The sequence below is a fragment of the Bombus vosnesenskii genome, unplaced genomic scaffold, assembly GCF_011952255.1.
Source record: "Bombus vosnesenskii isolate JDL3184/JDL3185 unplaced genomic scaffold, Bvos_JDL3184-5_v1.1 scf7180000013272, whole genome shotgun sequence".
In the NCBI taxonomy this organism is placed as follows: domain Eukaryota; kingdom Metazoa; phylum Arthropoda; class Insecta; order Hymenoptera; family Apidae; genus Bombus; species Bombus vosnesenskii.
This window is the reverse complement of record NW_022882930.1, coordinates 6,411,263-6,427,012: the sequence shown is the minus strand read 5'-3', so window position 1 is coordinate 6,427,012 and position 15,750 is coordinate 6,411,263. Positions and strand designations below refer to the sequence as shown.

At 37.6% G+C, this 15,750-nt stretch overlaps 1 protein-coding gene across 4 annotated transcripts in view; it reads left to right on the top strand.

Moving 5' to 3' along the window:
- LOC117231209 (nephrin) overlaps positions 1-15,730 on the top strand; it is a 483,663-nt gene extending 467,933 nt beyond the window's left edge. Inside the window, exons 9-19 of one of the 4 annotated variants that reach the window (XR_004492918.1) lie at positions 369-522; positions 995-1,297; positions 2,111-2,386; positions 2,603-2,893; positions 2,976-3,154; positions 3,660-4,080; positions 5,507-5,665; positions 5,952-6,079; positions 6,899-7,085; positions 7,316-11,923; positions 12,009-15,730. Coding sequence is in view for 3 of the 4 variants with exons in the window: in XM_033489406.1 (XP_033345297.1) it covers positions 369-522; positions 995-1,297; positions 2,111-2,386; positions 2,603-2,893; positions 2,976-3,154; positions 3,660-4,080; positions 5,507-5,665; positions 5,952-6,079; positions 6,899-7,085; positions 7,316-7,743 (2,526 nt within the window). In the remaining variant the exon portion in view is untranslated. Of the gene's footprint in view, positions 1-368; positions 523-994; positions 1,298-2,110; positions 2,387-2,602; positions 2,894-2,975; positions 3,155-3,659; positions 4,081-5,299; positions 5,453-5,506; positions 5,666-5,951; positions 6,128-6,898; positions 7,086-7,315 lie in introns of those variants that run through there. The other 3 variants (XM_033489407.1, XM_033489406.1, XM_033489408.1) reach the window with 3 other exon arrangements.
- Positions 15,731-15,750: the final 20 nt, after the last annotated feature.

Sequence of the window (15,750 nt, the reverse complement as noted above, 5' to 3'; positions counted from 1 at the left end):
TTATCACCTTTTAATCTGATTCGTTATTCGATTTTAATGCACTTTATTCGATCGTTTTATACTTGCCTCATACGTTAGATTTATTGTACTTTTTAATGGAAATTTTATAGAATAACTTACGAAATTTCATTGGGATGAAATTAAAAACTACTAATATTTCAAACATAAAATATAAACGTCATATTTTACGATTTTGTTTTAAGATAAAAACCAGATCTCACGATAATAGCGGTATTGCCCGATTATCTTGACCAATTTCAAGTAACACGTATGAAAGGGACTATAATTTTGCCTGCAAAGAGACGAGACGAATAAAAGCGTAAGGCACAAGCAAGTGTATTTATTTATCCATATACTTTCTGTTTTAGATACAAGGAACCACGAGAACGCGAGATCACGCGGTTTCCAGCGAGCTAACGATACTCGTAAACGCATCCGACAATAACGCGCGCATACGATGCGAAGCAGCGAATTCCGCAACAGAAATTCCTCTCCTCAAAATGCTCGTCCTCAAAGTGAACTGTAAGATATACTACGCTCTATGTATAACACAATAGCTTACTATATTCTATTTAATAAGCAAAAATTTGTCTCTTAGTGATGGAAGTAAAGAAAAAAAAATCTGATAACTTACAACTTTTGCCAATATTATTATTCGACAAATTATTGCGCAGAGAAGCTCAGAAAATAAATCCTTTACCTTCTACTGTCCCACCCTATACACCCTAGACTCTAAAAAATCTTCCTGTCCCTGTACTCTAAATCCTAAAATCTTCCCTAAAGTTTCAAAGCCCTCGAATCAATTGTATTTCGCAAATCTTGTGTTTGCCAACTCCCCCAAAACCTCGCCATTACTATCTTTAATACCACATAAATTAGCCTACCCTGCTCTTCTCCGTGTCTGATCTTCGAATAAGTTTATTTGAGGCCGACAAGCAGCGTGGCAATTCCTTCCAAGCAATTGACCCGAAATTACCATTGTTTTTTGCTTTAGTTCCGCCTGAGAAAGTGAAGATCAGCCGCGAGCCGCAGAATCTGCACGCGGGCCAAGAGGGCCGTATCATTTGCGAATCGAGCAGCAGTAATCCGGCAGCGGAGATGTCGTGGTGGAAGGGCGGTATCCCCGTGCAGGGTACCAAAAATGGCACTAAGCCCGGTTTACACGGTGGATTTCTGTCGTTCGTTGAGCTCACGTTGGACGTTACGGAAGAAATGAACGGAGAGGTGTACACGTGTCAGGCGAGAAACAATCAAATGGACAGGTCTATTCACGATGCCACCACCCTCGACGTATTGTGTAAGTATTATACAGCGAGCCAAGAGTGCGTCAACGATGAAAATCAGCGGGACATCGACATGATAGCCAGAACGATATCCGAATGAATATTTCATACTTCACGCTATATGGTCGATGTATCGCGGTGTATACAGTTTATGACAGTGGCAAAAAGAAAGTTGAAAATATTTCATAAAGTACTCCTAGGTTCGCTGGTACCGGAATGCTTTGCTCTGGGGAACTTTTGGATGAAAATATCGAAAGATGATTCTAGCGTCGTCCGATGCGTTTGTCGGAGAGACAAGAATATGTGAATATTTTCGTTTTGTCGACGGTTAACGCTGCTGTGATTCTCCAACTTTTATGTTTCGATGTTGCTCTCGCGTGAGCGAAGAGAAAAGATTTTTAATGCTTCGACGAAATATTTGACATGAAATTGAAACGAGAAGTCATGCGTACGAGTAATAATTTGTTCAGGTTTTGCTCACACTTGAAATATTTTTGAACGTTAGAAAAGTGCAAGTGGTTCTGAAAAACGGGGCAGAATTAAAAGCTATCATCAAAGGAAATCATATTAATTCTATCATGGCTGAAATTTCACCTGGTGAATTCCTTCTATTTTAGAAACGAATGAAGTGAGATAAATACATTTGTTTCATTATTATTCGATGAATAACAACTCGAAAAATAAGAAAATTATTGTTCGAGGTGAACTTTCACCTATGATAGCCTTTATAAATTAAGGTCGGCTGTTTTTTTATGTTTTTGGCTTATCCAAGTTAATTGTTAACGTTAATTGTAGACGGAGAGTATAGTTTTAACCGTTTGTTATAGACAAGCCGATATTCTCCTCGATCGAACCTTACGAATTGATTGGAATGGAGGCTGAACCTTTCGTGATTTCTGTTTCTGCTATGGGAAATCCTAATGAGATAAGATACACGTGGACTAGGGATGGTTTACCATTGGTCAGCAATAGCAGAAGGATATCTGTTCGCGCTTCTACCTTAAATATCACTAAACTGGATCGTCACGATGCTGGAACTTATATTTGCGAAGCAACTAACGAGGAGGGAACGACGTTTTATCAATTGAACTTAACTGTTCAATGTAAGTTTCATTTCGAATGATCAAACGATGCTAGATACAATATTTGTAGAATTTAAAATTGGAAGATTTACAAATTTTTGCATTTCAAAATTCTGAAATTTTACAACAATATGATGATCATCGTAGTTACATGTTATTTGTATCTCTAAACGTTTAAACGATCGTATTTCGTCGCTAGAGAAATTAATATTTCCGTGTGTACCGTGCGTTTTCCAGACTCTGCAAAAATTAAACGCACCTCGACGTCAGGGATAGTGTATCCTCCTGGAATCGAAGCGAAATTGTTCTGCGAAGTGGATGGCAGCCCCATAGGAGACGAGTATGTCACATGGCAGAAAGTTGGCTCCAACTCGGAGCTCTCTGGTCGATATTCTACCTCTTTTATCAACAAAACTTCTTATCTCCACATCGAAAACCCTGATCAGGAAGACGTCGGAGAATATCAGTGCAAAGTTAACAATGGAATCGGAAACGTTACCTCCGAACCTATACTTTTCGTTACAAACTGTACGTACAATTTGATCGTCGATAATAACTTTCGATTTGAATATTTGTCTTTCTTTTTCAATAAAATAATATATTGATACAGTTAAACCACAAATGATGAATACACCGTTGACGAGAAGAGCAGCAGCAAATAAAGGGATAAACGTGCATTTGTACTGCAAAGCTCGGGGTTCCCCTTTGCCACGATTCTCCTGGACATTTAATGGAAAAACTTTACTACCTAATGTTACAGAGCATAAATATGGCATTACCCACACTGACGTAAGTTTCATCTTAACTGTAGAATTTTAGAAATTAGAAGATTTCCATTCTACTCCCTAAAAACTGCTTTAAAACTAGAAAATGTGCTTTCTACATTGAACTTTCGATTGTACGTGAATTACCATTCGCAAAACATAATTTCATTCTCTTGTTTTCGATCAATTCAATTAATTCGTAAATATTTCTGCAACTTTAAATTTCGCCATTATCTAATTTATCGGTTGTTACGCAAAGAGAGATACGCGCTTTTTTAAATAAAAATAGTATTTACGTAGTGAAAAGTCACTGTAGATATCCTAACGTACTCGATTTACGAATGGATAATTCCGAAATTTGAAAATTGCTCGAATAATCCACGTAACCGAGCGTCCTTTTTGTCAATTTCGGAAAGCGTTACCCACCGGAAACCACGAGAAAGCCCGAAACGTTATTTACCCCGGCGAAAATTGATCGTCCCGCCGTGCAATCTCGCCAAACGAACACGCTTGTGTTGCTCTTTTTGCAGCTAAGCGAATTAATTTCCGAGTCGTCGCTGTCCATTTTCCGCGTGACGTCGCACGATTACGGGAAATACGAGTGCCGTGCGATGAACAAAATGGGACAGTCGACGGATATCATACACCTGGACGTGACGTCGCCGCCAGACAAGCCGACCGACCTCGAGGTCTATAACGTCACCCATGACTCCGTCACCCTAATGTGGAAAAGAGGATTCGAAGGCGGTTTGCCAACCTCCTATCAGATACGTTGGCGGCAAGCTCTCGACTATGAGGATCGATATCACTATCTGGATGTATCACCGGGAGAATATAAAACCACGATAACGGCATTGTCCCTCGGGACTTACTACGTGTTCAGCGTAAAAGCCATTAACGAGAAGGGGGACAGTGGCTTTCTACCGGACCTAGTCAAAGTTCAGACGCTACGTAAGTTATCTTCTTTTCTCGTTTTTCGTATTTAGAATATCATAAACCTAACACTATATGCCGTAGTAGCTGCTTTATTAGGGCAAAATTGCCATTTTAGATTATGACCATTCTAACCAGGCTAACATAAAGAACCGTTTAAAACTGTTGAGACATTGAAAACGGTTCGACTAACAATTTTTAGATTGAACGACATATGATATTATATGGTAGTCGTACTTCTTAGAAATATACGTTTTCTTATTAAATACATTAGATTACATATAGATTGCCCTTTAGTAGAATAGAAGTAAAGTAAAGTAACAGTAATTTGAGATATAAATCGTATTTTTGTTTAAAGAATATTTGCTTGGTTCAAGGGAAATAGTAAGAATATTACTGGGACGCATCTAATCCATTTATAATAGTAATGAAGTAGCTCGCTTAAGTAAAAGTATCATCATTTCATTCGTGAGAAAGTGAGAATATTTCCATGAACAGTTCTAATTTAAATGTTTACATGCAATTGTCTTCAAGTTGAGACGAAAGATACAACCGCTTGGTATGGTGGAGGAAATATAATGGATTTTGCTTGCTTTATTAAATAATTGCTTTGCAGAAAATCCAACGAACATTCCTCCGTTCGTATTTCATTATACCAGTTATACTTCCTCTTCCAAATCAAACTTTCGCCCTATTAAAAACGATTGCGCATGTACATTGAAATTGTCACAAGAAAATAATGAATCGTAGCTTATATAACAAAAGATGTCCGCATTTTGCATTAAGTTCATATCATATCTTATTCGTGCTTCAATCATCGCATCTCGATCTCTCTCTGCTAAAAAAGCAAATCGAAAATAAAACGAAATCGGCACGACGTCTAATGAAATGCCTAGCTTAACGACATCGGACGTGAAGCTCTAATTAACAATCAACGACGGTGAAGCAGCATTTGTTAGAGTTCACCTAACGAGAAATATCGATTATCATAATTACCAGTATTTAACTGCTATTACGTAGCGTAAGCTGATTAATAGTCGTAATATCTGTAACGATGAAGTCTCGGACAAAGTATTACCATTGCTGATGGACTTAGGCGCGCTAATTAAACGTCGCGGACGCGACGGCAATCGTTTAATAATCGATCGATCCGAATGCTAAAATTGTAACTAACCATTGTGGACTGTGTCGTTGCATGAATAACAATTCGGTGATGGGGCGTTGGCTTGGCTTACAGGGGAGGCTCCACCTACCGACGTGACATCCAGCGAGATTAATTCTTCCTACATCATCGTCATTATCATCACTGTTTCTGCCTCTGTTTGCCTACTCATTGCTGTGCCCATAGTCTTTGCTACATTAAAATCGAAAAAGAAGGCCCAACGTTCCGGTAAATATAATCACTCAACCCTATATTTGTCTTTTTTCTGCTTTTATCCTGCAGGACCGAATAACGCGGAGAACCTGCCGGACGTTCTCTTGGAAAAAGGGGATTTTACAATGAATTATATCTATACGTTCGCAGCAACCTCCCTCATCTTTTTAATCATTAATATCTTCATCATCGTGTTGTGGTACATTATGAGAAAGCGAAATAAATCTCGTAAGTTAATTTATGTACAGTGAACATTTTGCTCCAGTCTTCTTCGTCGTCTGAAAGATATATATATATATATACACTTTATGAGAAATAAGATTATTTACATTTAAGTTATTCTATAATGTATATCTAGCACATCGTTGCTGTCAAATTAATGAAAATTTGACGAACCTGTTCGCTTGATTCTAAAGATGTTATGATACTTGTGATAGGCGTGTTAATGTTATGAAAAGACAAAGGAAACAGCAATCTTAAATATTTTGTAATATGTGTTCCTATCTTTGCGCAGGAATAAACAAATCACAAACAGCGGATATGTACGCACCATCGACCGTGAATGGAGACACCATGACCGGCGAGTTAAGTTCGGTTTCCGATGAGAAGAGCGACGTTAACTTCGACACTAACGATTACGTGGTCAGTGCGATCAGTCAGTATGTTCTTAGTAACAAGTAATGCCGGAGGGTAGGTTTGAGTTCTATTAACACATTTCTGTTCCGTTTTGCTTCCGTTTCGGACCCCCTTCGCTTCTATTATTTTCTTTTTTCGTTCCTTCTCTCCATAGAAATCGCGCTTAGAATCTTCCGATCTCTTTCTTGCATTGGTATTTCATCATGTAGATTGGCAGTATTTCTTCTTTTTTTTTTTCTTTCCTTCAATATCATATTTTACTTTGTTTCACGATTAGACAATTTTTTTTTGAAGCTTCAACACGTAGTTCTACTTTTTTTTCTTCTTTTAATATTACATCTTAGTTTGTTTCACGATTAGAGAATCTTTCTTTAAAGCTTCACCACGTAGTGCGAATTTGTTTGAATCAGAACTCTACCAATAATATTTCCATTTTTAAGAGAATCTTAACTTCATTTCTTGCAGTACCCTTAAATATAGGCAGGTTACAGGGTGGATGTTTAGAGGTAGTTTCCATGCACGTAAAACATACCGAGAATACTCGTAATGTATCAGAATGATGAAGTTAATGTCGATACAGCAGCGCGAAGTATCGCTTTAATGCATGTGAAACTGGTAAAGTACTTATTTACAATTCATACTGATACGCTACGAACAGTAGGAACACAAAATTCCAGGAAATTGTTCAATTAATGATTCGTTTTGTTGCGTTTATAATCTTAATCTTGCGTTAATAATCTCGTAGAAAAATTTCAGGTTTTCCTTAACTTTGGATACGTTAATTTAACGAAACGCTTTCTCTCTTCTCTTTCACCGACGTAACAGGACGAGGGACGAAAAACCGCAGCTAGCACGTATTTGATAGATCAAACTATACAAGATTTTGGGAAAGGGAACATGGAGATGCAGGTACATCATCAAGGAACTCTTGGTCGCCGTAGCAACCACATTCAACCACCGATGAGTATGGATTCACCGCCGCAGAGAACAACGGCCAGTGGTACACTTTCTGGTAAATTTCTTAAAGTTCGCATTCAGAAATTTTAGAAGATCTTATCTTTCGGGCGTAGAATTCCTTCAGCAGTCTTATCAGAAGTTCTTCAGAACTCAAAGCTGTAACATGGTTTATCAGAAAATTAACATATTTCCATTTCACCGTGGAAGTTAAGCATTAAACCTCTGAAGTTGCGCCTCTCTTCGCACGAAAAAATGCTTACTCAGCACAGCTTCTCTTCGTTTTAGTTTCAAAATCGAGTTACATCGGAAACCCCAGTCCAGCGCCGCCGAACGACGTGAACTTTTACAGCGTGGAGATCGACAATGGCCGCTACATGGGCTACGAAACGAATCATAGTCCGATTCCGGTGGTTGGTGAACCAGGCTCGGGTAGTTATTATACATCCATGAGTCCGACCGGACATATGATGTCGAGCCACATGGGCAGCGGGACTAGCACGCTGACACGTAGCAGGACCCTACCACGTCCAGTCCCTCCACCGGATGTAACCGTGATGACCGCTGGCTCAAAATCACCGATACCACCATCGGTACCTCCACCACCTACCACTTTTGCTCGGTCGGTATCCAGCAACGCGCACACTCATGGCCACCCATTATCAACATTCACCCCTACACCAGCTTATTCTGATATCGATGGACATCTTGTCTGAGGATCACCGATATTCGGCCCTAGTTCGGTGCGTGGTAAATACCGTGCTGTACCAAGGGACGAGACTATCACCGTGACAGAACGAACCACTCGGCTCTAATACACATCTCGACCTGTGGCTGTTGACCATGGAACTACTTCGCGGATCTTCAACCTCCGTTCATCGTTCCAGGCGTCACACTGAGCTACATGTACTATGATTATATCGGTTCGATATCGTGCGAGGACCTTGAATCGCAGAATCTTTTTCGGCTACGTTTGTGTGCGATCATGAGTTTCGTGTGGGTGCTCCGACGACCTTTTCTCGTACATATTATCCTCCTTGAACACGAAAGAAAGTAACAGAAGTATGTAAATAGGAAGAGAGAGAGAAAGAGGAACCGAGATGTTGCGGTTTCTATACGTAATTTTTAAGAAGCACGCGGTAACGCCGTTGCAAGACGCAGTAAACGCATTCCTTACGCGCTGGTTTCGTTGGTTTTTCGCGGACACGATTATCGAAGATACGTACCTCGAACTTGGATCGTACTATGGATCGATCGTACAATTACGTTTTTCGCATATCACGTGTTAAGAAGAACGATCGACGCCCGGTGAACAAACACGCTGCAATCGACTCGGAAGATATCTCCGTGACACCACAGTTCTAGCATGCTGTCAGTGGTTTCTTTATTTTCTTCTTTTCTATATCCATTTCCTTTTTCTCTTTTTTTAGTTTTATGGCTTTTAGTCGCGCTTGTTCGTGCAGTTTTTTACTTCTTTGTGACGACTTCGTAGTGATACGTAAAAACGTTTTAAACGTGAACTAAATGGAAAACGACGAACTTATGGATGGAAGAAACTCGACTCGAAGTGCTCGTTTCTTCGCCGAAGAGGATACAGCGGTACGTTACGGACTGTATAGTCGGGTTAAGTTACGTTTTACTCGTTGGGACATCAACTGGATATACTCATGCGATCCAACAGTAAATTAGAATACGTACATTAGGAAGAGGAAATGTACTAATGAAACGAAATATCAGGGAACTTCACGAGCCGCAACAATATATAACGACCTTTAAATTCTTCTTTGAAGAATACGTTATATTTACGATATAATCAGTTGCACTTGTATACTTCTTTTCGTTTTGTTAAAGAGATTCAAAATACGATGAATGCTAGCTATTTGTCAGTAAGATATCTTTCGAAAAATAGCGCTTTTGAAAGTAATCTCAATTTAAATCGATAATACCATCGAGGCCCTATCAGATTTCGCATCAGTCGCAGCATTAATGAACACAGTAATGCTACTTCATTATTTTGTAGCGACGTAATTCGCGTAATCTCTTCAATTCCTTTCTTTCCATTTTTTATTTTTTTTTTTATTTTTTATAAATAAGTCCGACCGTCCACAGTTTCGTTTTGAAATTAGCCAACAAAACATCGATGCACTGGCGGACAGATTCTTGTTTGAAATTCTGAAGAGGAAGCGAGACAATCGTTTTACACAGGGAAACAGTTGACGACGTTTGCAATCGATGTATAGCAGACCAACTGATTTCCTTCTTCCCTTTCCCTCTTGCTCATTACAAGACGCGTTCTCTGTGTTAACGGTGTGAACGGTTCATACTCGAAGAGGAAAAAATGGTGATACATGCGATAAGCAGGAAAGCTAGTTACGAGAAATGGAGTAGGCTACGTATAGTCGATGGATGGAAACGCGTAAGTTTGAGGAACGAACTCAAATTGCACGATAAGTACTACAATGCTAAGAGACGTTTAGGTAAGGGAATTCTAAGACAATGCACGAAATGTACAAGTGATTTCGCTTCGGCCTTCTCGAGCTTATTATACTTTGACAGATCGATATATTGTTTGACACATGAATCGTTCAGAAGCCACGTTGATGTACTCCGTAAATTGAAAGGCGATGATGTTAGAAACGCGACTTTGCCAAATTTATCTATTTATATGGTTTTCTTGCGATGAATGAACTTATGGAAATCGTTTGTTTCTTGAGAATTGAATATTAATCGTATACTTATATAATATAATTAAGAAATTTATAAAAGGCGGAGTTGATCAGTCTGGCTTTTGTGAGGCTCGCATTTGAGACGCGATTCGCCCGCTTCTTTCGACTCTCGTGGTTAGGAGAATGATGCAAACGAAACTTTCCATAAAACTCAATTTTCCAAGAACAGACTCGACCCGAAATTTGAACAACTGTTTCTTTCTCTTCGCGAGTATCGCTTTCTGTATACTACAGACAAATATGTAGGTACGAAATGTGTTTTGCATATCGTAAGTTTTTTAGATCGCTCATCTTATTTTCGACTCGTAACTTGTTCTATTTTTACGAACGTTATCGAGTGATCGTTTTACTTTTTCGAATTGTGAATTTTGAAATACGTAGAAATTGCAATTTCTCACTGCCGAATTCCTAAAGTCAATATTAATACGAATAGTTTAATTGATTGCATTGTATCGTGAAACACATTTACGTAGGCGCTATATTGTACGCCACTATTGTCAAGAGAATTGGCGCGAAACAAAATGACGAATACTACAAAACAATTGACGCGTTAATTCTATTTCATGCGTGCGATGAAAAAGTTTTTCCTTTCTCCGATGGAAATAATTGATGTTTCGTTATGTTACAATTACAATTGCAGCACAAATACGAACGAACAATAAGCAGAATGTTTATAGTGTAAACGGTTTTCACGTGACATCCAGCGAGTGCTAATTTTCTTTTCTATCTTGTTATATGTAGTTTTATCATTCTGGCACTTTTTGTAGTAAATAAACGATTACTAACGATTTATTATTACGCGGTACGATCGATGATATTTGCGACTGAATTTACAAAAAGAATATGCCAAATATTTACAAATATTATTAGTTATCGATTAGCAGTGATATTTACAAAGATAGCTAGTAAGTAACTTTCTTTTTAACTACGATATTACGATACGACGCCACTGCCAAATTTTGATTTCTGTGCCGCGAAAAAATACGAAACTTTTTTATATTTAATTGATATGACAATTATTATATCACGTGAAAACGGTTGACTTATTATTGACAGAAAGAAAAAAGACATGTTGCTACACATATTTTCCCAAGACGGTAATAACTTAAAAGCCATCTATATATTCTATCCAGACGAAGGTATAATATCGCAACGAAACGATATGATATTACTAAAAAAAAAAAAAAATTCTGAGAGGAAATGTAATCAACATAATCAGTGAAATCTATACACAACAGAAATTTAAAGAAAGAGAAAAGAAGTAGGAAAGACAGACAAACAGGTAGAAAGCAAAGAAGTAAAAGTGAGTGTCTTGGAGTAGTGATATCTTCAAAAAAGACAATAGTACATAAGTTTAATTATACGAGTATGAGTTTAGTTAAGAGTAAACTATTTCCCTGGCACAGCCAAGTTAGAAGTTGCATTTTTGCATAAAAAAGATGGGGATCTTTATGCAAAACTATAAGACAGAAAAAACGTAGTTCAACTAAATGTTTATATATATATATTTTTGCATTTGTTTCCATTAAAAATTGATTATCCTTGTAAATAGTGCGATATGTCTCAGCGTTTCACACACTCCAGAAAAAAAACAAGTAATTAAAGAAAATGGATCATATGAGGGTCTCACTTTACCTAAGCTATAATGAAGTATTGTATAGGATTATTACACGCTAGGCCACGTATTATATCTGGAAGAAAAGAAAAAAAAAAAGAGGAAGAATTATTCCAGTTATCGGACGAGACAACGTCTTTCCGTTTATCGAAAGCCTAAGTAGTCGACATATATTTTTGAAAAGAAAGAAAAAAAAGAGATACAAAAAGACACTGCATATGTTTGGCCTATTGTAAGAGAGAGAGAGAGAGAGAGAGAAAGAGAGAAAGAGAGAGAGAAAGTCTCGCAAACACACGATGACGCGTGAAGCGCCACGAGTGACAAAAGCTCGTATTAAAAAGTCGGTCAATAAGATGTAAGTTTCGTTCAATTTCCATGAAAGGAAGATCGTTACGATCGATACGCGCCCAATCGGAATTTCTTCCAATGAATTCGAACAGTGAGATAACGAGAGCAAGAAAAGAGAAAAGATAAAAGAAAAGAACGTGAATCGATGTTCGCTATGTTGTGTATGATCATCGAGAGATTACGTTGAGAAAACTACGCACGTCCCTGGTAACTGTCATTCCGCTTCTAATTTGGCTCGCGTATCGTATGGATGTAAGTTAAGGAATACGTAATAAGTAAGGTTGCTCTACAGATACGCAATGACGCGGCGGCGCCACACGCATATCCAAGCACAAACACGTTCGCGCGTACGCGCTAAATTGAAACTCGTGCCAAACTGCGCGAAATTAGATTAACACGAGAATCGCTGCGTAGAAAGGCATGTATATCCCGAGCAATCATACTTACGTCGGAATCTCGAAACCGGATCCAGCGTGAACGATAGTTGTCGACAATCAATCGCATCCTACACTATTTTCACTCTCCGTTCTACCGCGATCATCGATCGAGCTATCGATTCGTGAATTGGATCGATTTCGAGTTTCCTGTGGTGTCTCTGTGTAGGGTATCCTTGAATACGCACACGTAACATAGGAAGGAAAACGAAAGAATAAATTTGCACATGCAGCAAACAAAGAAGGAAAGAGAAAGAAACCGGAAGGGTGTCGTTCACAGAATCGATATATTGTATACTTTTCTGCGCCGTTGTCATGTGTGTTTTATGCTTGAGAACTGTTTGAAAGTTTTACGAATAATAACGTTTTCGTAGCATGCGCTATTGTTATTTCATTAATCGGGGAGGACACTGATTTGTTACGGTAGATTCTACAAAGCTTAAAGAAAATAAAAAAGAAACGTGTATTGTTAACCGCTGCTGTTGTGTATGGAGCCGCACCGTTCGGCTTAGACTGATGATAAAATTCACGTATGCTCAATTAGAGATCATGTTTGCGCATAATTAAGAATTCTATTTACATATACATGTTTTATATTTGTAATTAACGAAAATCATCTATACCTAATATTACCTGATATTATTAGATTATGTAATCTCCAAAGTATTTGCTCATCAAAGTGCTAGGCATGTTAGACGGACCGATATTCGTCCAAAATGGTACCTTGGAGATGGACATACCATCTAACAGTACGATATTTGATATTTTACACAATAATTAATAATTCCGTTGATTATTCTAAGACATAGTCAATCCTAATTATACAATCATTAAGATACGAGGATATATATATAAATTAACCGTTTTACATGTATATAATGTACATATATGAAACTTAGATAGACAAGAAAACAAAAGGGAAAAAATTGAAAAAGAAATGAAATGCATAAACGAATTAAAATATCAAATTTAAGAAAAACGATCGAGAGCTTTCGTAACTAGGTAAATGTTCGTATCGACTTTTGATGTTTTTTCTTCGTATTCGTTTTTTCTATTCTTTCCTCTTTTAAAAGAAAGATATAACATACAACGGAAAAAAAGACGAATATAAAAGAAAGAAGAATGATTCTCTCGCCGACGATGCTATTGCGATTATACTTACATGTCGTTGAATTTTATAATACGAGGGCGCTGCGCAGAAACGGCATGAAGTTGCGACAAAACTCGAGAGTTTACAATAAATCGCCGAAAGTGACGTGACGAATTTTACCGTAACGAACTTATCCGTTCCAAATTACCATTTCCACACAAGAGGCGAAGACTGGTTTACAAAATACACGAGCCGTTTTTTGTCATTTTTTAATGCTGTTCGGACGACTCGATTTTATATTCGATTTCGGATTTCTTATTCGTTAGAACGAAACACGAAAAACATTCAATTACGATATTCGTCGATCTCGATAATCGATTGTTGCGTTTCATTGCGAATCGACAGGCGAGAAATCTCGCGCTCCAAACAGAAAACGAGCGATCGCTTTGAGAAACTTTTTCGAATGTACTTTTTCAAAATTCGCATAGTTATGTGATAACTACCAAACGAGTAACGAAATGAACAACTTTGAATCTGTGAAGTATTCGATCGAAATTTATTTAAACGTTTGCTTTGTTACAAATGAGAATAATAAGAATCGATACAAAATTTAAAGGTTAAAAAATCTCAAAGTAGGTTTCTTGCGCGTCCAAACAAAAGAAAGAGAAGAATATATCGCGTATATCGAGCGATACTGATAAACGATATATCGTTAAGCGTATCATCAGATATATGTTGCTTCCGTTTGTGTGCCAATAAAGAAAAATCGACATTCTTGATGTATAAATATATGAAACTTAATGAGAACGATATTATTGTTACGCGGGCCGCCGATACGGCTAATTTTTTCTGATCAGAATTTACGATGCAATGTCATTCTTTGGAGCAATCATCGCTGTTCATAAGTACAACCGATTAAAAAAAAAAAAAAATTACCGGAGAGGGGAAGAAGGAATTCTCCGACGAAAGAGAAAAAAAAGCGAAGAAAGAATGGGAGGAAAAAGGAAATCGTGTAATATAAACTAAGCTACCAAGCAACTGGTACGCATTAATTACTTGTATATATACATAGTATTTTTACATTCTAATTCTAAATTACATTTCCAATTCTAAACGGTATAACATTACTCTGTGAGCTTCGCTTGTCGTCTGTGTATATATCATCGATAACGTTTCTGACGTTGATTCGCCTTAAGGAAAAATATTCGTAGATAAGCCGCGAACTGCGAACCTGGCAATGCTCGACAAATATTATTCCTCTCCTTGTGCTTGTTTCACTGCACCCTCTGCACAAGATTCAATAACACACGCCTCGTGCCTTCATCGCACTTAAATTAATTAGAATGTGTAATATTATGGTCGCGCGTGTAATATTCCTAAACGTGACTATTCGCGGGATATATCGTTCGCCATTCTCTGGAACATACTTCAATGAATTTCACGATTCTCTTATGATTGCATCGACTTGTACAATACACCGTGTGTAACCCATTCAGTACGACGCAATGAAACAATGCGTGTAAAATACGTAAGCGCAATATTATTGCACAGTAACAAATTTGAAACTGTGAAAATTCGAATGTCTTGAAAATTTGAAAATAAAATGTTACGTTAATGCAACGTTGGTCCTTAATGGGTTAACATCGAATGATTCAGGCTACTGTATAATACATTTCATTTTATTTAAAATAACATTCTGAAAGCTCTTGAGAGGCTGTTTTCGTTCATAACATATCCGCGAATATTTTCGTACGTGCATCTCACGCGACCATAAATCATATAGGATGACAAGAAGAATACTCGATTGTGTACGTCGTATTACGATGTATTCGATGTTTATACTCGTAATTTAACTTCTATTTAAGCTATATGCTCATAGCGAATGTGATCGTATTTCCCCGAATATAACGTCACGGCGAATAAAAGCGAAAGAGCAACGCTCGTCGAATACACTTGGATAATCTTCGCACGCATCTTTAATCGTTAACTTAACACGATAACATCGCCTCTCGTGGCTTAACGTTATCGAGCTTTGCCCCTTTTTTCCCCCTACAGAAGAAGGAACTTCGCCAGAATTCGTCGTATCGATTCATTTTTTTATTTGCTTATTCATTTCTACACACAGAGACAGAGCGAAGCTCAACATACTAGTCCTTACTTTAAAACCAAAGTAAAGAGATAAAACACAAACATTGTATAGCTTTTAAGAATCTCCATTACGTATTCACACCTGTGTGTCTATACAGAGAAGGCATAATTATAACTAAATAATTCAGTCATCGTAACTAGGTAAATGACTAACCGATAAGCGAATAGATAAAGAAGAAGATACAATGTTAAGCCACTCGTTAAGTGTACTGTTTTATTTTAATTCATTTTTTACTACATGATTAAAATTTTATCTAGCAACCTTCGTCGGCTAGGAATGTAAATTCTGTATCTGTACATTGTTTTCCTATTTCAACTATTAAAAGTGATCGTCAACTTAAACGTCATGTTGTTCTTATTTA